Source organism: Ixodes scapularis, unplaced genomic scaffold (assembly GCF_016920785.2).
Source record: "Ixodes scapularis isolate PalLabHiFi unplaced genomic scaffold, ASM1692078v2 ptg000802l_1__unscaffolded, whole genome shotgun sequence".
Taxonomy (NCBI): Eukaryota; Metazoa; Arthropoda; class Arachnida; order Ixodida; family Ixodidae; genus Ixodes; species Ixodes scapularis.
In genome coordinates this window covers 319,222-344,477 of record NW_024610040.1, presented here as the reverse complement: position 1 = coordinate 344,477, position 25,256 = coordinate 319,222, and the positions used below count along the sequence as shown (strand labels likewise).

General features: G+C 45.4%; 1 protein-coding gene across 3 annotated transcripts in view; it reads left to right on the top strand.

The window, feature by feature from the left end:
* Nucleotides 1-24,074, top strand: part of LOC120849063 — a 44,714-nt gene extending 20,640 nt beyond the window's left edge. For all 3 annotated transcript variants that reach the window (XR_005717840.3, XR_006077131.1, XM_042287981.1), the window contains exon 3: nt 23,724-24,074. Coding sequence is in view for 1 of the 3 variants with exons in the window: in XM_042287981.1 (XP_042143915.1) it covers nt 23,724-23,975 (252 nt within the window). In the remaining 2 variants the exon portion in view is untranslated. The remainder of the gene's footprint in view (nt 1-23,723) is intronic.
* The last annotated feature ends 1,182 nt before the right edge of the window (nt 24,075-25,256 follow it).

Below are 25,256 nucleotides of genomic sequence, written 5' to 3'. Positions count from 1 at the left end.
GTTCGAATTTCAGGCACTTTGTACAACTATACTAACACAAGTGTCACGCAAGCATACTCATGCGCAACGCCAATGAGCTACAAGTTTAATCGTCGTTGCGTAATTACGTTACCCTATGCAACAAGGTCACGTGACCATGTGACCACCATAGGTGCGCTATTCGCAATTTGGTTACGTGGCGCACAGGACCCCACGGGCAATGGCCCACCGATCACTTATTAGGGCACGACCGAACACTAATACGCAAGGTCTGTGGAGGGTTGCCACACGCTGTCCGCCGATAATGAACCTCAAGTACTTATTCGGAACAGTATTCGGTGAAAGTAGCAAAATCGTTGCATGGCCCCTCCAATGAAACAGCATTAACCATGATCATAATAAGCGGTTCAATCTTGCGGTACTATAGTGGAATAGGCCTGCTTTTGTCCAAAAACATCCTCTAAATCTCTGCTCGTTTTCAGCACAAATTCCTCGACCGAGAGAACGGCCGACAACTATCACGTATCGGGTGGCCCCGGCACAGCGACCTTGGCTGGTATTCTGGTGGGCGCTCTGAGCGTCGCTTTTGGGCCATGGGTGAAGAAGCGGCCTTGCGTTGTTCGACGCCCACGGATTCAGAGTTGCGAAAGTTGTGGGGCTAAAGGCCACACGACAGGAGTTTGCCGGAGTTTCCTAATATAAAAATGCAGGCCCCAATGAAGTCTGCTGGCAGGTGGACTTTTTTATTTTTAAGTATTGTTCAAGTATTTTTCAGTCTAAACATATTAATGGCTTCGTCATTCGCTGAGCATCCTCCGTAGCTTACAGGGACTGGCCCAATTGCTTTGGGAAAACACAGACGCACGAGAACTTTTTTTTTTTTACCGCGGTATACATTTTGGACAGGTGTCACCCACTGTTTATTTTACCTTTATTTTTAAGATATTGAAAAGTGTCGACGAGCTAACGACGGCGGTAACGTTAATACAAAAAAGTGCGTTTCCTTAACAGTTGTGTACTAAGTTTCTATATATGTATATGCGCGTGTCAATAAAGATATCTGTAAATGTTTCGTAATTATACTGCTTATTTTATGGTATTTTGAACAAGAGGGCGGGTGACCACTTTTCTCCTGTGTCGCCAGCAATATGACGGCAGGAGGTTCGCCTGAAATAAGCAAATAGCACGACTCGCACGTATCTCAAATACTCAACTCAAAATACTGTAATTAAGATAATTTTGTCGGTATTTTGGTACCTTGAACATACATTTGATTGACGGTAATTAGTACTCTTTCTTAATTACATTTATTGGTATCTTCTACTCAGTATCTCAAATACTTCTTTCCGGCTTATGAAGAAGTTTGTCCCCAAGGGGAAGTACTAACTCTAAATGTTCGTTTTTCTTCTTTGCACGTGTCTGCACGTGTCTAGGGGGACAAATGAGGTGTACTCTAGGAAATCATCAAACGATATGCGTTTCAGCTAGGTTAAGATAATCAGGGTGCCCCATTTTTTTATTTAGTTCTTATAACTTCAGCTCGTCGCGCGCTTGTCAGGTATCTTCGAAAGTAATTCAATTATTTTTCAAAGTATTTGCACTCAACTCAAGATAGCTGGGCGCAAAATTAACTTTAATACTACTCTAAATACTTTGTTACTTGGGTACTTAGTATCTTGTATTGAATACTTTTTGTCGAGTATCTTGTACAACACTGCAAATAGCTGATGTCTATACGATATAAAGTATCGATAAAATCATCGGTTCAGATCGCCTTGAACCTGCAGACGGAAACCGCCTTGGTGTCGAAGCGCGAGGCAATTGATCGGATTTGGTCGGACACAGTGGGTCTAACAAATACTGGCAAGCGGGTTCCCAGTGGGTTCAGGAGGGTTGATAAAGTGATGATTTCAGCAATCTGTTTCGTTTTGCGTTCTTTGGCGAAGTGCACTCACAGACAACCTTTCGTGTCGGAGCCAGACTGAAGACTGACGTCTCGTTTATTAAATATAAAACGAAATAAAAGGAAGGCGCCTCTGGTACGGGGCGCTCAGGTTACGCGCGAAGCGGACCAACGGATGTTTATATCTCGGGCTCCGCGCGCGAACGCTTGTTCTCGGTCCCTTTGGACTTTGGAGCTCGCTAGCGTCGGCGACTCCATAACACAATCCACCAGCCGGGATTTTTGTGCCACACGAATCATGAGATGATGGTCAGCTCTATGTACGCAAAATCATTGAACCATCGACCAAGCAAAAAGTAGAGTACCCATCTCACTCATATCCTTCAGTTTTATCAACGAGAATAATTTATCACTATGATTTCGCCTCGTCCTGCGATGGCCGTCAGCCGACGCTACGGCCCACAGGTTCAATCAGGAGCCAGTCACGTAATACATTACTTCGAGGCGCGTATAAGAAAAGTACGCTAATGCACACGTGCGTATAACTGGTCTGTGATTGGACGTGATGTACCCTAACCTAGGTTCAGATAGGCACTCTAATTTTCGGATAAATGCTATAAACTCTCTAAACACTCGCCGATGAAACTATCGTGAATTCGGATTTATCCGAACAACTCCGAATTCGACGGCTGTCAGTTGTAAAATCTTGAGCGGTCTTGACTAGGGTGCCTTCATGTGCGCTTTGCTTAGGGTGGTGGCATCTCGCCATTTTGTCACACACGTTTATTTTTATTTTTTGTTCAGGAGCGCGTGAAAGAGCGTGTCCCTGCACGCGCTTGTGGCGCTGACTGTGCTATGGCGACATTTTGTTTTCGTCGGTTTCTTTGTATTTTGACCGTGAGCGCGTGCTGTCGGCATCTGGTACTACAAAGGGTGGCATCACCCTAAACAGAAGGACATTGAGGCACCCTAGTCCTGACCTTTTTCAGGGATCCTAGGACAGGTTTTGCAAACCGTGTCTTTTTTTTTTTTTTTTTGTAAGCGTCAAAAGGAACACCTTTCTCTGCACATATTTTTTTGTCATCCTCGCGGGCAACAGGAATTCGATAATCAGTCAGACTTTCAAAGTATCCGCAAGCAAAAGGCAGGACTGTGCAAAGGAATACATATATTTTGAAGTAACTGACAGAGACATCGTATTGCCTTTATCATAGAACCTGAAAGTGTAATGAAAGAAAGAAAAAGAGAAAACGGAAGGAAGCGAAAAATGTGGACGGACCGTCTACCTTTATGCGCCTTTATATGCGCGCATGCAGACACTAATATCCGTGCCACACGGACAACTCGAATGCCAGACGAATCGGCTCGCGACCTGTCGCGCGTGGAACGCCCCACGCCCGGGGTGTCGCGCGCTGATCGGCAGATCGTTCAAATGTCATTCGTTGTAAATGGCATTCGAGTTGCCCGTGTGGCACGGGTATTAGACTACCTTCGATCACGATGAACATCCACCAGCTCACTTTGACTTCTGAATCGGTTTACTTCATGGTTTGCGAGTCTTAGAGTGTTAATTAAAATGATAATTAAATATCTCTGTTAATTAGCTACCTAATTCCAGAAACAACCTTGTGCTTAGTGACCCCCAAGTCGGGTAAGCTGTAGGCAAAATTGAAAGCATCCTAATGCCATTCTTTTTTATTTTTCATGCAATACGTTTGGTGCAACTAAAAAAAAAAAATGAAAAACACCCGGTATATAAATCAACTTCGGGAGGGAATATGGTATCAAGAGGCTAGTTCGTTTCACGTTATGTGCGAGCGAAGCTGACGCTACAAGCGCGAGCAGGGTGCTTGTAACAGCGCCTTTAGCGCACGAGCGCACGTGCGAAGCCGGAACGCTCAGAGCGTTGGGCTCGCGCTTCTAGCTTCGACTTCGCTCGCCATCCCTCTGCGGTGGCGCTGCCTTGAGCACGGCGCACATGCAGAGGCTTCTTCTCTGCAAAAACGAGATGCTGTGATTCCGCAGTGCCCACACCCGGTGTGGGCAAAGCAAGCGTGTTTGGAAACACAGCAGTCTTCGCGCGCTCGTCTTACAGATGCAAACAAACAAAAACACAAAATGGTCGGGCAGTGAAATCGCCGAGATGTCGCCACTTCGCACAAGCGGAGTGGTGTCAGAAAAAGAAAAAAACGCCTGCTCCCCGCAAAATCAAACCACAAAAGCCTGCAGTGTAAACGCGGGCGCAGACACGTCCCAGGCCCCACGCGCGCGCGCAGAAACGTTCCTCACTTTCTCTCTTTTCTTGCTCTGCGTGTTGTCTTGGATGTTTGTTTTTATATATTTCTCCCTTCGTTACCTCTCTTCCTCGTCCCTCCTTTGACTCAGGTTCCTGCTCCGTTTCTCCTTACGATGGACCGCAGAGAACCCTACGAGCTATCAGAGCTAATCCAATGCCGCGTGAGCGTCACGTCACCTTTAGGACGGACACAGCGAAGCACGAGGCGCGTGGCCACGCGATACGTTCATATGCGCTGGATTGGCTCCTGCGGCTTGTAGCGTCCGTTGCGGTCCATCATAAGCTTGAAACGGGCTTTGTGTCCAACCATGCAACCGCCAAGAAACGCGCTCCGCGAACGGGCACGCTGTTTGAAGCTAGACGAGTTGCAACTATGCGTAGTACTCTCGCTTGGAAGAAGCACCGCCGTTGTTCGTGGGGAAGAACGCCGTCCGTCGTCGTGTACGGCGACGCGGGGCTGGCGTTCTCGCCATCGCAATGTTTAATCTTCGTCTGGCCCTTGCAGAGCCCTTGAGCTGGTACGATAACTATCGCAAAGCCGCAGGGCTCGCTCGGAAGGTGTGGTAAAATTGATTTAGACGACTTTTGACAATATGACTTACACAGCGTATGAAGTAAAAGCAGGGTGTTGGAACAAAATGTATTTTCGTACCGGTTTCATTTGCGTTCCATACAAAATAAGTTCAGTTCCGTTTCTGCTCCGGAACGAAACAAATAATGGTCCGTAACAACTCGTAAGGCACGCTTCAGACGGAGCAATTTCACCCAGCAACTTGACGTCGCAACACCAGCAACACCGGCCGCCCGCGTTCACACGCAGCAACCGAATCGCTCCGACTTGCCATCATCATGATTAAATTTGATTCTTTTTTCACTACTTAGACGCCCAGCTACGCGCTACAAACGCGTTCTTATATCTTTGAACGGCGTTGAGAATACTAACTCATTTTTCTGAAACTATTTATTTCCGAAAACGATCCATTCCAAATCAGAACTAAGTCTTTAGCTGTCATTATCACCACCACAGGGGTGTCACGTGAAAATATCGCGTCTCTGATTGGCTGCAGCCGCTTCAACGGTCTTCGAATTGCTCCGAGTAGCTCGCTTGTTCGAGCCGGACCCGATCTCAAGAATTCGCGTCGATCTAGGGAAAGTTAGGGAACAACCCGCCAGCAACCTCAAAATTGCTGGAAAAGTTGCCCCGTTTGAAGCGGGCCTAACAATTTGTGCTCAAAAAAAAAAAAAAAAAAAAATAATTGGAAAGGAATTTAACATTTCCTTTTACACAAAAATAGATAATTCAAGAGCTCTGGAGGGATCCGCGTAATCGACACTGCTTCTGAGATCATGTTCATTGCGTTGAGGACGATATCATGATCAAGGCACTGAGCATGAACTCAGAAGCAGCACGTCATCAACTGTGGTCGGTGAAATGCGAGACCTCTGGTACGATAAAATATATGTCAGCGCCCAGAAGGCCCGCTCCAGGCTGGCTTGTGTGGCTGGCACACCTAGGGCTACTTGAGTTGACGTATAGACGCTTTGCTCACGCGTAAATTAGAGCCGCCATAACTGACCATGTGTCTTGCCAAGAGGCCGGGCCACAAAAACTAGCGATGATGAGTGAAAACAAAGCCTGCGTCGGTGAAAGGAACACCATGGTGTCTAGAAAAGCGTTGGCTTCTCATGTAACCACAGTAGTAAAGCGAAGCGACCCGAATAAAAGGAAATAAAAAATGAAGGTCAGTTATGGTCGCGCCCATGCACATCTGCTGCAAAGCGTCCGGTACATTTGACGTCCACACACGGTCCGCGTGTATGGACGACAAATGTAAACTGCTTGTGTATTTTTCAAAGGAAATCTAAAAGAACGATTCAGAGTCTGCGAGATGCACGAACTCGTGTTATAGTCCTCGTGCGAATAAAGCAATGGTCAGGGTAACGCGCGAGGAACCGCACCGCCGAAAGTGGTGGTCGTTTGTAAATTATGTACAAGGTAACCAATGTGTATGCTCTCGAAATAAACACCCAACTGTGTGGACAACAATCTAGACAAAGCGGTCCCTATATTTCGATCCCCTCCCCAATAGTCAAATTCACGAGACGCTCTCACTGTTCAGTAACTATTTCTAAGCCAGTTCATTCATGCTATAACGAGTCGCAAAAATTCATCAGCCTTGCTCTTCCAAGCGATAAAACAAATTCCGAGCAGGATAAATTGAAATTCGTTTCAAAGCACACTGCCGAGATAAAGCCGCCCATAATAATTGTCTCTAAAATAGCAGCTGCAACATGACGAATCACGGAATTAACTCGAGATATTTAGCACATCTTAGTCCAGCGGTTCTCAAACTGTGGTCCGCGGCGACGTTTGAAGGGGTCCCAGCTGGTTCGAGGATCACCCTGTATATCTCTTCAAAAAAAGCGGCGCACAGACACAACTAAAGGGAAAAAAATTAAAACAAATACAAATTTAACAACTCGAGCAAAATAAGCGAGACCGTACTGAACGTAAGGTTGAATGTACTGAACGTAGATTCAAATAAACACTTGTCAATTCCAAACACATTGGACACGAGGCGACAAAGACAATCACAAGACATTACTTCAAAATCCGTCTTTACAAACGGACCGGCGTGGAGAGTTCGGCAGTAGCACTGTCAATATATAATAATTTTTTAATTACATAATATATTTCTCGCGACACTGTATTACATAAATGACCTTAATAAAACACTACCAAATGATCTCTCCCGCGACATGCGCTCCGGATTAAAATATTTTGTCAATATAAACATTGTGTTTGCAATTAACACGCTATTTATTTTGTACGAGGGGTTAGCGAGTGATTGCTTTATTCAATATGCAGAAATAGCGGTAGTGCGATTCCCGTGGCCAAACCAGCCAATTATGTTTGGTCCATTTAAATACCGCTGGATCCGCTCCGCAAGATAACCCAAAACAAATCAATGTGAAAACTGAAAACCTAGATACCTAAAATCCCTTTGGGTTTTAGCAATACGTCCAAATTTATTTAGTCTCTAATGACTTTAAATATATAATTCCAACAACCCGCTCGTGGGAAACTTGATTAGCAGATTTTAGTTATTTACCCACCCAGCTTATCGCTACAATGATCTCCCATGCAATGTTCGCCGAGCCCCCTAAAGTCACAGTGAATACGGCACTGCAAGGGACATGATGTTATCATTCTATGAGCAGGCCTTTGAAACATTAACTCGTCATCGTCTTCACTGTATTGGGGTTGTGGAGGAAGAGCGAAGTCCCGCTACAGTATTCTGAGTGAGGAAAGGAACAACATGCGTTCTTTCAATTGAGAACGTTTCCACTTGCGTCTATTTTCCAAATTTAGACGAATTTCATAATTGCAATATTAAAATGCGGCCACGCAATGTGAATAAAATCTCCTGGGTGCTTGTTTTGCACTTGACTGACCACCAGTTTTCGTTTCTACATTTCTTGTCGTGTCTCTGTAGTCGTTCCTAAGTTTGGTTACTTCTCCTCCACTACTAAAATCCCTCTTTTGTACTCGAAAAAGTAAATCTACAAAAATATGTTACGTGAAGGGTCCGATTTTCCTCTACCCACTAAAAGAAAGCATTAAAATGTGATGTTGCAAGCGTATTCTACATAAATAAAACGTAAAGAGGCCACCTAGCTTACTGATATTTGTGCGTCAAATATACATGCAGTTCCGTTATGTTATGCCGCAGCAGTTTTCTCTAGGACGACTCTGTCTTCAGATAAGAACGGCCGACCGTGTCCGGTGACAGTTTTTAATTTTGACCAGAAAAATGCATCTTGCTGCCTCAATGCCCAGAAAAACGGAACCGGTCTTTGTTTTAGGAAAAAACAAAACAAAGTTACCTTCAAGAAAACAAGTCAGAAACACCTGCTCAATCTGAAGCGTTGTCTGTGGATTTAGCAAAATTGGCATTTCAGGCAGCTCTCCCCGAAAATGTGTTGTGGCTGCTGGCCCGTATCGGAATGGTTGACCCAAATTATTTATCACTACGTATCGACGTCGTTATTTTGAAATAAAAAAAAAATCGCACAGACGACGGCACATTGAGCAATACTGCCAAAGTTTTAACTTTTTTTTTTGTCCGCATTTATTCAAGCCCGTTTTCAAACTTTGCCAGCGTTTTGTTCTTAGCCCGAGACTGAGGCAGGAAAAGAGGAAAGTTTCGAAGTAGAAGAAAAATGAACAGTCGAGGACACGACTGTTCATTTTTCTTCTACTTCGAAACTTTCCTCTTTTCCTGCCTCAGTCTCGGGCTAAGAACAAAATGGTTAACATCCACCAGCTCGCCTGCGCAATCACTACATTATCTTTGCCAGCGTGTCGTCCTCTATTTTGCTATAAATATTGTCGTCCTGATTAGCAGGAAAAGTTGACGAGAAACGCTCAAATCGAGGCATTTTACTAAATATGCATACTTTTGCAAATCAATTAAAAAAATGCTATCTTCGATATTTTAACTCTTCCAAAATAACGCCAATAGTATCTATGAGCATGATGTGCAAAACTATTATTGCATTGTTTCTGTGTCTTATACATACCCTTAGTTGACAAGTTCATAATTTTTACAGCCCGTAAGAGTGCTCCGGGGTGGTCAGATTGGCAGCGCAGGGTGGGCGATAGTTTCTAAGTGATAATGTTTAGCAAGTTATTTTTTCTTCGTACGAGATTTTAAAAAAAAAAGTACGCATGAGCCGGAGCAATCGAGAGACGCTAGCCTGTCGCACGCTTCGCAGGGTACGTTTTCGGTAGTCGGCGTGTAGCGTCTCTGTGTACGCCAAGCAAAGGAATCAACAGAAGTGGTTCCGATAGCAGATGTTTATCTCAGCGTGTAAGAGAATGGGGGCTGCCGAGAACAATGATCTTCGGCACGTAATCACAAAAGAAATATTATTGTGCTATAATAAATAGGACGTGAACGGGAAGGAATACACGAAGTTTCGGGCGGAAGCCCATCTTCGTGTAAGAAACAAAAAATCGGTGAGTAACAAATGTACAGCCCTCTTTTCTTGTGACGTATACGACCCTTTCTTTGTTTCTCGCCGTGTTTCGTATCTATCACTTGAAGAAGGACGTTCGCCCGAAACGTCGTATTTTCCTTCCCGTCCCCGTTTTAGGCAGTGTAGCTGCATCTTTCGTGTTTTTGATTAATTGGTCACCGGGAGGATCACGTCACAAGAAAGGGTGCGTTGATTGAAGGAAAAGGAGGGGAGGCGAAACCATTAGAGGGCACAACCTCTTCGGTTGCCATATATTATTAGAGAAGATATTCACATGCGACGTCATGCATAGTGACAACCAAAAAAAGGGACTTGTAGCTGCGCTCCAATCAGTGATGACACCAGCCACGATTCCGCCCGCGCATACTATGGCCTTGGGAACATTCACGAGTGGCTTGGGGAGGTTGCTCCTTTCTACGCACATTTTATGTGGGTCAGTGACGGCGGAGCAAGCTACTTCAGGAATAGGCACCAACTTCATGAGCTCGCTAAGACCGAGTACCTGTCGGCCAAGTGGCTAGTTTCCGCTACTGGGCATACCAAGAACGCCTGCGATGGGATTGGAGGCCTCGTCAAGCACCATGATGCAACTGTTTACAACCTTCGAGGGCCGGCTACATCAGATATGAAATGTGCGTCAGATATGGTGGACGTCCTCAGCACCAAATTACCCAACGTGGCATTGATTAGCAAGGGCTGACTTTTAGGAGTTCAGTTGAAATGAAAACAACAGCCTGGGATTCCTTCCATTCCGTGCCTGGAATTCCCTCCATCCCGTGCCTGGAATTCAATCCTGGCACTGCTGACAGTGTATAGATGCGTCAACTCACTGCGCCACGAATTGCTCGTAACGCGAACGATAGCGTCTACAAGCAAGCCACTCGGACAATAAAGGCTCGATTCCACCCAGGCCTGCTGGCAGGCTGGTGCGAAGCGGTTACAATGCGTCTAAGACAAAAATGTGATGAAAAGGGAGCATAAAAAGTCTCAAACAAACGAACTGTCCAGCTCGCTTGCACCTTTGCATTTAATTGCATTATAAACAAACGAAAATCTTTCTTCCTCTTTTTTTTTTTTTTTTTGCGGTGTGCGGCCCACCACGGCCGAGGCTCTATTGCCGCGCGAAGGTGCCCCCGTTGTACGGCGCCCTATCCTCAATATCGTGTTAGAGCCCTGTATCCTGTTACCTAAACGCCTGTTATCGGAGCCGCACCGATCGTTTCCCCTACGTGGCGTGCGCAGAGACGCTACACGCCCGCCATAGAAAGCGGGCCCTGCGAAGCGTGCGACAGGCTATAGCGTCTCGCGATTGCTCCAGCTTCTGCGCATTTTTGTGACTCTTGTACTAATAGTAAGGACAAAAAAAAATACGTATCAAGAATCATCACTTCAAAAGTACCCTCCACCTCTGTGCTGTCAATCTGACCACCCGGGAGAAGTTTTACGCTGTGTAAAAATAATGAAATTGTCAAATAGGCGTACGCACAGGCCTCATTCATGGCAACCGCGGTAGCCTCCATTTGGCAACCCCGCCCCCCCCCCCCCCCCCCCCTAAAGAAAAAAAAAAAGAAAACAACAACAACAACGACCGGTTCCGTTTTCCTGGGCATTGTGGCAGCAAGATGCATTTTTCTAGTCAGAATTAAAAATGGTCACCGGATATGGTCGACCGTTCTTATCTGAAACACCAGATGCACCTTCCGAATTGTGCAAAGTATATCAAAGCGCGTAGATTAAACAAAATAAATAATGTCTTCGTTGTTTGCTATAATTGTTCACGAGGCCTATTATTATTTGCACTTTTTTTTTTTAATATGTAGCAATGCGTTTGAACAAAGTGTGATTTTGTTTTTCTTGGTGAATGTCATTTGTGCTGACATACATGATGATAAGCTACGATACTGAACTGTGGAAATGAAAAAATAATTCTTCTTATTCCCAAAAAACTCCCTTCGCGAGATTATGAATTTCCCGAACAAATTACACATGGGGAATTAAATCCCCATGTATCGATTTAAGTTACCTGTGGACGAACGAGTTTTTTTATTTTTTTTTTATTTAGCACGACATACTTCTATCTAATTTTCCGGCATTTATACGTTCGGCATTAGTCATTTGATTACTTGGTGTTTTGAAGTTCACGCCTCTGTATTGTTCCAAACTAACATCCGCAAGGTAGCTCGTAAAGTAAAAAAAAAGTAGCAAAACACACCTAAAATGCCTTCCGAAGTCATTATCTTGTGTAACTACAAGGACGTTTTGTAAATTTTGGGGGTAAACCTAGGGAGATACAGGTTATCAGTTTGACATAATGTCAGTGTTAGTGTTATCCGATTACCTCATCTTGCGAGACGTTTGCTTTCAGAATCTCAATAATTGGCATACTTTTCTAGCAACACACGCAGGACACGCACACCTCAAAAGAGCGAAAGCAAATGTAAAAAAAAAAAAAAAAAAAAAAAAAAACGCGTCACGGGTTATTTGCAGTGTGTCGCCCGTTGGCGAAGACAAAACGCCAACAGTCCAAATGGACTCAGATGTGCGTATTTCGATGCCGCTCTTACCTCCGCGGATTCCCGTTTTGTCCCGGAGGCATGCGGTTTAGAAAAGCTCCTTTTAGGGAACGCCGTTTTATCGATATCAGTTTATCCAATCGCAGTTTAGAGAAAATGACGGCAGCCGGAGTGCCGTTTCCGATATCCTCCTGGTTCATTAGCCTAGATTGCCGAACCCTTGGCGGTGAACTATTGGTAGTGCACGCTCAAGCTTGAGGTTATAATAAATTTTCCCTCAGCGACAGTGAGGGGCGAGCGCGCCAAGCGCGGTCTGATTGGAAGCCTAGCTTGTAGTGGTCCAAAAATATCGATAGTACTATCGATAGTATCGATAGTCGCCAGAAATTTGACCATCGATAGTAAAAGAAACTATCGATAGTACTATCGATAGTCGTCTATCGAAAATCTATGGATAGTACTATCGATACTCGACGATCGGAAAATTGTTGTTAAGCGACTATCAGAAAACTATCGATAGTCGACTATCGTAAACCTATCGATAGTACTGTCGACAGTTTACTATCGATAGCTATGCGACATTAGTAGTGTGCGTCGCTCCCTCGTCTCTTTTTCTCGCTTTATTTATTTATTTTTTTTCAAATGGGACACCAACTAGCCCAAGCAATTACCGTCTCAACTTCGGTTCAGCTTTCAGTGATGACGAAGACGGGAGTTTGGCCGAAGAGAGGAGGAAGGGGAAGCGAGCGGCGGTGCGGCAACTGTGTTCGCTCTAGTAGTGCAAAACTATCCACAGTACTATCGATAGTCACCAGAAAACTGAGTATCGATAGTAAAAAAGGAATCGATAGTACTATCGAAAAACTCTCGATAGTTGACTGTCGAAAAACTATCGAGAGTACTATCGACAGTCGACTATCGAAAAACTGTCGATAGTACTACCGATAGTCTACTATCGATAGTTCTGCGACACTATCGATAGTTTTGGAAAAACTATCGATAGTATCGATAGTCAATTTATCGATAGTTTTGCATTACTACTAGCTTGCCGCCGCCTAGAAACAGCAGCTCTCAAACGGAGGCCTCGAGAAAACGTGCACCTCTCGCTAAACCGTGCTTCGATAAACCGTACCCCTTTCGCTAAGATGAGCCTCGATATAACGGCGTTCGATCAGCCGCAGTAAAGACGCTTTGTCGCTGTTAGTACAAAACCTACCGCTTTCGCGTAGCGAAATATTTTATTTCACTTTTTTTTTCTGTCAACTGGTTAACTTGATCGGTTCATTGAGCGTGAAGTCTTACGAGTCTGTAAGTTGCCAAGCCCATTCATTTGCGGGTGCAAATGCCGCCGCCGCGATCGGCAGGTTACGCGAATTTGGTTTCGCCTGCCTCCCCTCCAACTTGGGGTGAACTCGTCCGTCCGGGGCCCGCTCTTCGACAGAGACGTCTGCGCTCAAGTTCAACCAGTTCAACTTCAAAGCCTCCTGCCTCCTTCTTCTCGGTTGGAGACGCGCGCGTCTGTCTCCTTTTGTTTCCCTTCACTTTCAGTGCCCGCAAAGTCCGTCTGGACGGAGCTGGCGGCACTGGCGGCACCGGGCAGCGTTGGGCCGCGTGCACAAAGTAAAAATAGAAGGAAAGACCTCGCTCGCAGTTTGCACGGGTTCTAGCTCTTTCGTTTGTTTTGGGTTAGTTTTTGTTTGGTGTTAGTTTTCACGGTGGCACTCTGCAGCATTGTTGAATGCTAGATATCAAAACAAGTAAAACACGTACAAATAAGCGCTCCGCCACAATTTTCTTCTCCGGTGAAGACCATCTGCACGTTCCGTAAAAATGACTTTAGGAGCTACTTTTCGGTAGTCTATAGTGGCCTGCACTTCAAACACGGACTGCATGTTTGAGGCAAAAATAAGTCTAGCTAGCCGTTTCTCACTCCGCCGATCCTGGGTCTTTATTCAGTTCCTTGTGTGCGCTTGTGGTGTATTGCTTTCAAAAAACGTGCTCTAGCGTTCGACCTTGGTATACAAAGAAGTGAGATTTAGAAGATTTCACTGAGGTCCGGACGAAGATGAAAGGCGCAATCTTCGGGAGCAGCCCAGTGAAATGGCTTTGCCGCGCTTTTTAGATGAGTGCATACAAGTGTGCATGCAGCTTTAGCTTCTCGGGAGCGACGGTGCAGGCTCTCAAGGAGAACATTGACGGGTTGCCTCTCAAAAAGTTCGATTTTGCGGTAGTCTACGTAGGCGGAAACAACCTGCAAAATGGCGACAGGGGGTCAGCCTCGGTCAAAGAAGAAGAGCTTACAACACCCCAGCATGGTTGTAAGCTATGGAGAAAAATGTGCTGATTTTCGGAGAAGTGGTGTTTAGGGAAGCTCGTTTTAGCGAACACCGTTTTCGCGACAACAGCAGATCGGATCGCCGTTTAGAGAAAATGGCGACCGCCCGCATGCTAACCAACCTTTGGCGATCCACGCTCGAACTGATATTAAACTTTTCCCGAGCGACAGCGAGGGGTGCCCGTACGAAGCGCGGTCTGTTTGGAAGCCTAGCTTGCCGCCGCCTACAAACAGCATTTCTCAAACGGAGGCCTCGATAAAATGTATCCATTTGCGCTAAACCGTGCTTCGATATACCGCACCCCTTTCGTTGAAACGAACCTGGATAAAACCGCGTTCGATAACCGTAATAAACCCGTCTTTTTTTTTTTTCTTTTTGACACCTTCAATAGTCGTTTGAAGCAAACATCAAAGTTTGTTGTGCAACACGAAAATCATGCAACTATCTCAAGGTCTTGTTATTTTAGTTTTATACTAGATCCCAAAGAAAAACATGACGTATCTACATCTTTTGGCTAAATTTTATATTTTCGTGTTCTTTCTACCGAGAAATGCTATCACATATTTTCCGATGATTCAATAAGTGTGCGCGTTTTTGCAAAGCACAGCTAGCATCTGGACTTTGCTTTTCGGGACCTGCTCCTATGGCTCAGGCAAAGAGTACATTTTGTGTTCTGTTACAAGCTCATACCGCAACTCCGAAAGAAGGCAGTTGAGCCCGAAGTACGGTTATTCAACAAGGCACTGCCACGTGCAATAGAGTGCACAAAGGAGCGGATCTTGGTCGTCTTGAATGTGGACGTAAGTTTGTATCTTTCTGAGTTGCCCTTTCCCATAAAATCGCACGTCTCTTGCAAACGCAAGGTCCTTGGATGTTCTAAGAAGCTAATTAGAAGAGGACAACTATCATATGGCATACTAACTCTATCATATGACCTACCATAACACTATTGAGAGGAGTTTACGCGTAATTTTGTTCAGTCTAACGAAATTACTCCTACTTTTTGACGCATTACATTCTAGAGCATAGCGGCATTGATTTTCGCAAATGGTAAAGTACATTTGCACGAGCCAGGAGAAGGATGAAAAATATTTTGATAATCTTAGTGACTTATTTGGGTCCTCAACATTCGTATTATTACAGCGCTGAAAATAAAAGCCACGAACACAAGAACTTTCGTTCTGCCTCGGACAGCGCGCACCTCGATAGAAATTTAATGGGACCCGGAATAGGGGTAGTCACATATCGTTCTCCCTTTCTATTTTTCCTTTATTAGACTTAATACAGATGTTTTTTAACAACAGCAACAAACAAGTATGTTATGCCGGTCTACCTGCCGGCTACCATGAAAGTGTCCTCTCCTCACTCGCTTATCCCCCAATGTACTGCCTTTTATTTCGCCTATTGTAGGGACAAAGGCTGGCGCGTGCGCTAAAACCGGAAGCCGTGACTAATTTGCTTCCACGCGGTTTAAAGTTCCGTTGCAGCAATTTTAAGTTCGAATTTCGGGCACTTTGCACAACCATACTGACACAAGTGTCACGCAAGTATCTCATGCGCAACGCCATGAGCTACAAGTTTAATCGTCGCTGCGTAATTACGTGACCCCACGCAACAAGGTCACGTGATCATGCGACCACCATAGGCGCGCTATTCGCAGTTTGGTCACGTGGTGGGCGGGATCCAACTGACCATGTTCACATGACCCCCACGGGACATGGTCACGTGGTCATGTGACCACCAGAGGTGCGTTTTTTCCAGCGTGGTCACGTGGTGCACAGGATCCCACGGACAATGGCCCACCGATCACTTATTAGAGCACGACGAGCACGAATACGCAAGGTCTGTGGAGGGTTGCCACACGCTTTCCGCCCATAATGAACTTCAAGTATTCATTCAGAACAGTATTCGGTGAAAGTAGCAAAATCGTTGCATGGCCCCTCTAATGAAACAGCATTAACCATGATCATAATAAGCCGTTCACTCTTGCGGTACTCTGAGTTGAATAGGCCTGCTCTGTCCAAATACATCCACTACGTGTCTCTTCGTTTTCAGCACAAATTTCTCGACCCAGGGCCGGCCTTAGAGCAGCAAGCGCCCTGGGCAAACTGCAGGCGTGGCGCCCCCCCCCCCCCCTTACACACACGTATACTATTCTCGCACCAAACATCATGTTGTAAGCAAACATGCCACAGTGACCCAGCGCGAATGGTCGCGATTTTGTCGTTGTCAGTCGAAAACCGCGTCCTAAAAACGAACGACGTCCGCGAGCATTGTGAGCTTTGTCGGCACCGTGTTCAAAGTTCAAGAATCATTTATTTCTTAGATTAACCAAACTTCAGCTGTGGGTCTCCCATAGCAAGCTAACGTCTAAGGGACAGAGAAAACAAAAGCACAAGTTAACCATGTCAAATGCCGTAGAAGGCAACCTTCCGAGCCTTCAACAACGCAAATTGGGCTACGTCTTGCGACATATCCAGGCTAGACGCTATCTTGTTTTCAATGGACGAAATTGCCAATGACGATATCCTGTCATCTGCCATGGTTGATCTTAGGTATGTCTTAATAAGCTTTAATTCTAGAAACTCCTCTCAGCGGTGGCCATTGACATTGGCAAAGGGAGGAGGATCCTCAATGACACCCACGTATGAGGGAATTTGTCACATAGATGGTTGTCCGGAATGAACTGGAAAACGTCCTGGCGAGCACTGCATCCAGTGGGCAGCAGGCTGCATAGTTAGATCAGCTCCTCGCAGAGAAGAATTTAGCACTATGATTTCGTCTCGTCCTGCGATGGTCGTCAGCCGACGCCACGGCCCGTTAGGTTCAATCGGGAGCCAGTCACGTAATGCATTACTTCGACGCGCGTATAAGAAAAGCACGCTAATGCACACGTGCCTATAACTGGTCTGTGATTGGACCTGGTGGGCCCTAACCTAGGTTGTAGATAGGGACTTTAACTTTCGGACAAATGCTATAAACTCCGTGAAACACTCGCCGGTGAAACTATCGCGAATTCGGATTTATCCGAACAACTCCGAATTCGACGGCTGTCAGTTGTAATATCTTGAGCGGTCTTGACCTTTTCCAGGGATCCGAGGACAGGTTTTGCAACCGTTTTTCTTTTTTCCCTACCGAAAAATCCGGTATAACTTTTCACTATCCGGATTATGGAACCGGAAATTTGTGTCTGGAAACCCGAAATCCAGACTGCAGACAAAGGAATTATTTCGGAAAGCCTAAATTCCAGATAGATTCCAGATAGATTCCAGATAAATTTCCGGTTCTATAATCCGGATAGCGAAAAGTTATACCGGATTTTTCGGTAGGGAATTGTTTTTGTAAGCGTCAAAAGAAGCGTCTTTCTCTGCACATATTCCTTTGTTGTCCTCGTGGGCAACAGGAATTCAATAATCAGTCAGACTTTCGAAGTATCCGCACGGAAAAGGCAGGACTCTGCCAAGGAATACAGATATTTTGAAGTAACTGACAGAGACATTGTATTGCCTTTGAGGCTTTATCATACAACTTGAAAGTTTAATGAAAGAAAGAAAAAAAAGAAAAAAAAAGAACACCCGGTTTATAAATTAACTTCTAGAGGGAATATGGTATCAAAAGGCTAGTTCGTTTCACCTTATGGGCGAGCGAAGCCAACGCTACAAGCGCGAGCATGCTGCTTGTAACAGCGCCTGTGGTGCACGTACGCACGTGCGAAGCCGGCACGCTCGGAGCCTTGGGCTCGCGCTTCTAGCTTTGACTTCGCTCGCACATGACGTGAAACGAAGTATATACACCGACACGCGGCTCCGACGCCGTCCCTCTGCGGTGGCGCTGCCTTGAGTACGGCGCACCACGCAGAGGCGGCTTCTCTTCAAAAACGAGACGCTGCGATTCCGCAGTGCCCACACCCGGTGTGGGCAAAGCAAAAACCGTGTTTGTAAACAGGGCGGTCTTCGCGCGCTCGTCTATAGCCAAAATTGCGGGCTCGCACCGAGAGATGCCAAAGCACGTATACTCTGCATAAACAAAAAAATAAAATAAATAAATTAAAAAAAAAGGTCGGGCAGTGAAATCGCCGAGATGTCGCCACTTCGCACAAGCGAATGTGTACGAAGGCACCCTATTAACGGTGGCGAGACAAAAAAGAAAAAGAAAAAACGCCTGCTCCCCGCAAAATCAACCCGCAAAAGCCTGCCGGGTAAACAGGAGGTGTTGGGTACACGCGGGCGTAAACAACTGCAGGTCTTCCACGCGCGCGGACGGGTCTCGTCACTCTCTCTCTCTCATTCTTTCTCTGCGTGTTTTTGTTTTTATTTATTTCCCCCTTCGTTATCTCTCTTCGTCGACCCTCCTTTGCCCCGGGTTCGTGGTATGTTCCGTTTCTCCTTACGATGGACCGCAGAGGACCCTACGAGCTATCGGAGCCAATCCAATGCCGCGTGAGCGTCAAGTCAGCTTTAGGACAGACACAACGAAGCACGAGGCGCGTGGCACGTTCATATGCGCTGGATTGGCTGCTACGACTTGTAGCTCCAGTTCCGGTCCATCGTAAGGTGCGTGCAACGGCCAAGAAACTCGCTCCGCGAATGGGCACGTTGTTTGAAGCGAGGATCGGTCGGGCAACCACGCGCAGTACTCTCGGTTTGAAGATGCACTGCCGTTGTTCGTGGGAAAGAACGTCGTCCGTCGTCACGTACGGCGACGCGGGGCTTGCGTCCTTGCCGTCGCAATGTTTAATCTTCGTCTGGCTCTTGCAGAGCCCATCTGGCTCTTGCAGAGCATAACCAACGTGTATGCTCTCAAAATAAACACCCAACTGTGTGGACAACACTCTAGACAAAGCGGCCCCTATATTTCGATCCGCTCCCCAATAGTCCAATTCAGGGCCGTACCCAGAAAAAAATTTCGGGGGGGGGTTTTCGGGGACAACGGCGGCCATTTTGAAAGTGTCTATTGTCTTATTTTCGCCTATGAATCATGTGCATCGGTGGCATATAATGGAGAGTTGCAGCAAACTGGAGAACCGGTCCCGGTTTGGTACCCGGTAGCCGACCGGCGCCACTGCGCGTGCGCAGAGGTGGAGATTAAAATCGGCTGGCTGCAAGTGCACCGACCAGGGCCGTACCCAGAAAAAAATTTCGAAGGGGGTCAGAACCCCCTATCCACCCCCCTGGTTACGGCCCTGGTCCAATTCACGAGACGCTCTCACTGTTCAGTAATTATTTCTAAGCCAGTTCATTCATGCTCTAACGAGTCGTAAAAATCCATCAGCCTTGCTCTTCCAAACGATAAAACGAATTCCGAGTAGGATAAATTTAAACTCGTTTCAAAGTACACTACCAAGATAAAGCCGCCCATATTAATTGTCTCTAAAACAGCAGTTGCAACATGACGAATCACGGAATTAACTCGAGATATTTAGCACATCTTAGTTCAGCGGTTCTCAAACTGTGGTCCGCGGCGACGGCTGAAGGGGTCCCGGCTGATTCGAGGATCACCCTGTATATGTGTTCATGTGAGTAAAAACAGCGGCGCACAGACACAACTAAAGGGAAGAAAATTAAAACAAATGCAAATTTAATCATTCGAGCAAAATAAGCGAAACTGCACTGAACGTACGGTTGAATGCACTGACCGTGGATTCAAATAAACACTTGTCAACTACAAACACATGGGACACCAGGCGACAAAGACAATCACAAGACATTACTTCAAAATCCGTCTTTACAAGTGGACCGGCGTGGAGAGTTCGCCAGTAGCACTGTCAATATATAATAAATATTTTTTTTAATTATACAATATATTTCTCGCGATACTGTATTACATAAATGGCATTGATAAAACACTATCAAATGATCTGTGCCGCGAGAGGCGCTCCGGAATATTATTTCTCACTATAAACATTGTGTTTGCAATTAACACGCTATTTATTTTGTACGATGTGTTAGCGAGCGATTGCTTTATTCAACTATGCAGAAATAGCGGTACTGCGATTCCCGTGGCCAAACGAGCCAATTATGTTTTGGCCATAAAAAAACTGAAAACCTAGATACTTAAAATCCCTTTGGGTTTTAGCAATACGTCCAAATTTATTTACCGTCTAATGACTTTAAATATATAATTGCAACACGAGCTATAAACCCGCTCGTGGGAAACTTGATTAGCAGACTTTAGTTATTTACCCACCCAGCTTATCACTACAATGATCTCCCATGTAGTGTTCGCCGAGCCCCCTAAAGGCACAGTGAATACGGCACTAAGGTAAATGCCTCCCCCTCTTTTAAAAGAAAAACACGTTCCAGTTAAGTAAAAACAACACTGTATATTAGGTACTTTAAAAATAAATACATAATCGAATACATACATGACAAACTACCGGCATATACCTTCGTTACTTCATCACAACTAGCCACCAGCACTGCACAACAAAGTATTTTTATACAATTTTTCACGACACTGATTATTTCTTATAGTATTTCATAGACAATTTGTAATGATTGGCGACCGGGCAGTTTTTCATGACTTGAGAACATATCTTCCAATAGTCCTGATCCCCACACGTTCTGCTCCTCGGAAGACTTCGTAGAAGGTTGAGCACTTTCGTGTAGTTCGTTCCACACTGCAGCAGAATCGTTCAATCTAAAAAATAAAAACAGAGAAAAACACCATGAACGGTTATAGGGTCTAGTCACGTGCTGAGTCATCGCCCACAAACATGACCACCAAACGATAAAGCAAAACTGATTCGGGAGAGTTGTGAAAATTGAAAGACAAAGCAAACTCGCCAATGGGATAACTTCTTTTTGCCTTCGGTGGCCATACTTCTGTGTTGTGACTCGGCATCAAAAGGCAGTCTGACGTCATATAAATACTTGTAACCTCCTTGCCTACTAGCCCCGAGAACGAACGCAAGCGTCGCTGTTGTTCGAGGCGTTCGAGATCGTTTCATAGGTAACAAGGAAAGGGTACAGAGAGTTTAATCGCAAAAGATTACAATCGCACGAATAGAAATATAAAAAATGGCGCTAAACATAAAGCAAAAAGTTACGGTGAAGTTATCAGCGGCCAATCACCAACCGTCCGCAACGTGAGTACTAAAGGTGTCGCGAACCAGCCGACGTTCGAGTTCGACCAGGTTCGAGCTTCTCGAACCTTTCCCGCAAGTCCGACAACGTGCGTACTTGGGCACACGTACGCCCAAGTATGCATGCGCCCACTCAAACCCGCACGAATTAGGCACGCATACGCATGCGCGAACACAGATACGCGGATGCACGCGCAGGCACGGATGCAAATTCACGTACACACGCACAAGCACACCCGCGCACACGTACGCACGAATTACACACGCACGTGCACGCGCGCACTCGCACAGGCACGCGCACTTATGAGCAGGCAAACGCCCACGCGTGCAAACACGCACGCAGATGCACGTATAACACGCACACAGATACGCGGGTATATATACTCACGCGTAAACATGAAAACACGCATGTGCACGGGGGGCACGCACATAAGCATCCTCGCTCATGCAGGCGCACACGCAAGCAGACACGGACGCGCAATTACGTTCGCAAGCGCGAGCACGCACATAATAGAAAAACTAGACGAAACGTCACAAGGTGTATCGATGAAACGAACGCCGGCTATTTCCGATGGAACGATTTATCCTTGAAAAAGTGCAGCTTCGAAGAAACGAGCTGTCTAAAACGTCGTCTGACGAACTGACTGCATGGCACCGCGTATATTCGGAATGTATAGTACATAAAACAGCGGTCACTAAAACAGGCACACAAAAAGCATAACTGTTTCCAGTGCTTCGTGAGAAATCGTCACCCCAGTTGCCGAAACAAATCTTGCATTCACAGAAATACACATACAACAGAGAGGGATTCTAACCACGGTCATCTCACCATAAAAATAAACTACGCATTGCCAAATGCTCAGCGTCCTCCCAAATGTAGCCTAGCGACAGAGACTAATGTATTTTCGTGGCGAGAAAAACATGCTTCGGATTTCTTTCGAACGCACTTTAAAGAAATGTATATTATATCTACGATCAAAATTCGCGCCCCTTTTAGAGGAAGAAATGTAGTACTTACCGTACCAGAAGGAGCGTCGTTCTTGTGCCTGTACGATCGCTTTGATCACGCACAGTCTGCAACGACGGTAACAAGCGGAGCCTTCGGCATCGATCTCGCCAGATTCCTTCGCGCGCCTCGCTTCTTCCACTCCGGCCTGTTGCATGGCTTCCCAAGCGGCATCTTCAACACCCCGAGTCAATTCGTTCTCGCAGCGCGACGACACAATGACTCAACCTCACCTGAAACCTTACCATCCGTAGTTTCAGCAGAGGGTCGCTTACGTGCAAACTCTATTTGCGACTTCAAGACCTTTCGCTTGCCATATTTATACCTCTTTGGACCCATAGCTGCGAGGACGGCCTTTCTAGTTATGAAAACACGCACAGCTATCCGCCTGACATCCCACCCCGAGAAACAAAACCACTCTGCCTGGACGGGTCTTGCCGTCTCTGGACCACCACAAGCGCGTTACTGAAGAGCGCATGCGCGCGGAGTAATACAAAATCAGAGCAGCGTGCGTGGCGAAATGGTGGCGCCCTCACGCGGCGCTCGTCGAACTAGTCTTGACCGTCCAAACGAGGAAAACAAGCCACAACACCTTGGTTGAGTTTTTTCGATGTAGTTAAAGAACGGATGTACTTACAGCTATAATTTTAATATAATTGAATTCCGTGTTAAATTCCGCAGATATCCCACCAGACACATTTGTAGTTAAAAATTCACAGGTTTTTAAAAACGCGTTCTAACGTAAACATGTCAAAACAGCCAATTCCGACCGATTTCACGATTTAATATAAAATATAATAAATTTTTTTATGAAAAATATGCTCAGTGGGATATTTGGACGAAGAATCAATCTTTTTATAGCAAAAAAGTTTGAAAAAATCGGTGTAACGGTTATTAAATGAGAATTTTCGTAAAATGGCAGAAAATCGCGTGTATTCTCTATGGGGCTTGGAGGAGCGCTCCCTCTTAATATAACCCCCTTGGTCTGCTCCTTGCAGACCTCGTGCATTCGTACGTGCAACCGCAGCCAATGATGGGGCCAGCTTGGCTGGGTCGTCATCACTCTTTTTTATGCATTCTCTATGGTCCACTTTATATGGCCCCTCTTTGCATTCATGTGCATCAGACACATTTTAGAACAGTTGCTCGCCATATAGAATTTATGCTGCTTCCTGGAAAAAAAGTTTGTCGAATCTCTGCACCTAACCTCTATTACCTAAACCATATACAGATGAAAAATCTACCATGCAGGTGTGTCATTTTTTTAATTTAACAGCCTGTAGTCACGGGGTGCCAGATACAATAAATAGGGTTGATATCATTCCCAAAAGCTTTATTTAGGGGACCATTGTAATGCAAGACATGAGGCCAGGCGCATTGTCGTACTGAAGGAGCACTCTGTGTCAACTTTCAGTCATGTTTTGTCCTTGAATATAGGAATTAGGTTTGTATAGTAACTAACTAGGTTCATAAAGTAAAACATGGTATCGTCCCTCCACCTAGAGTGGGCTTGGCGGCACGATCGAATCAGGGATGTCTAATCGCCTCCTGTTCTATGTACAGATACTGCTGTGGCAGTCTTTCTACACCAGCAAAGTCGACTGCGGGAATGCAAGACCAGTAGCTGCGGCGTCATGTGCTGTCAACCTGCAGTACGTCCCTGATAATCAAACGCAATCCTGGCACCTGCAAAGTGGGTTTCCCGTCATCGACGACAACAGAACAAGAAAGTATGCGCCGGAAAACCAAGGATCAGCTACTGCGACAGAGGCGTGGCTGCTCTCCAAACTGCCCCTGGAAACGCTGCGGCTTTAGTAGGCTCGGCGGCACAATCGAAGCAGGGATGTCATATTGCTTCCTGTTCTACGTACAGGTTAGTAGAAAATACTTCTACAAGTGTTTTAAACACGATTGCAGGACCTCGATAATGCTGCCGAGCCTACGCAGCTTGTGTAACATAATCTCCGAGTGTTGGAGTGTGATTGCAATATTGTTACATCTTAGTGGCAGTGTCGAGCACAATCCTGGGCCTGACACTATTATTATGCAACAGCTGCTCGAAAGTAAGAAACAGATTGCCTGGGATGTTGCTGAGATCATGATAAACCAAAACAGTTTTGGTCAACGACTAGAATCCATACAGTCTTCGGTGGCGAATTTAAAGCGTCTGTCAGGTGAAGTGCAGAAAGCCCGAAATCAAATTTCGTCACTGGATGCGTTTTTGAAGGCCAACCAAGAAAAGTGTAAAAACCTTATATAGTTTTGAAGAAACATTGAGCGAAACACAGGCTTTCTTAACTACACAAGTTATTGACCAGGTAGTCAGTGGAAAATTAGGGATTTATGTCTGCAGTGTACAGCACATCAAGAGGCTAGGCAGCCTGTTATCCGATAAGATACAACCTGTTTTTCTATAACTTGGTAGCTCAGGCAACAATACTGCAATCCTTCGTAACACAAAAAAAATACAAGGAACACACATTCCCGTAAATGAGGACTATTCAGGACAGGTCAGAGACATTAGGCTGTGGGAAAATGGCAGCGCAAACCGAGCAAATGGTGAAAAGTGTTTCCTCGCATTTGATAAGATAAAAATAAATGGAGCTACATACGCCTGGGATGATAGCATAAATGATAAAGTAAGACTTATACCAGAAAGATAATTTCGGGGCACTAAGTTGCGAAATGGTATGACAAAGTGTCACAAAATACATACGAAATATTGTTATTATTAATTTACGTGCAAGAAGTGTCATTAACAAAGTTGAGGAACTTGAACACATTTTAATTGAGCATGACCCCGATATCATGGTTATTGTAGAGATATGGTTGCATGATTTCGTGGTGAATGGCGAAATAGTTCCTGCAGGATATAAAATATTTAGGAAGGATTGGGGTATCAAAAGCGTTGCCATAATTGCTAGGCATGATCTTGATTGCACCACAATCGAAGACTCAAAGCAAATAGAAAGTATTTGGTGCACACTAAAATTGTCTAATATCAAAATAATGATACGTACCATCTATCGACCACCTAACTTCAGTTTCGACATTTTAGAAAAGTTGAAACAGTTTTTAGTTAAAATGCGTGTCAGC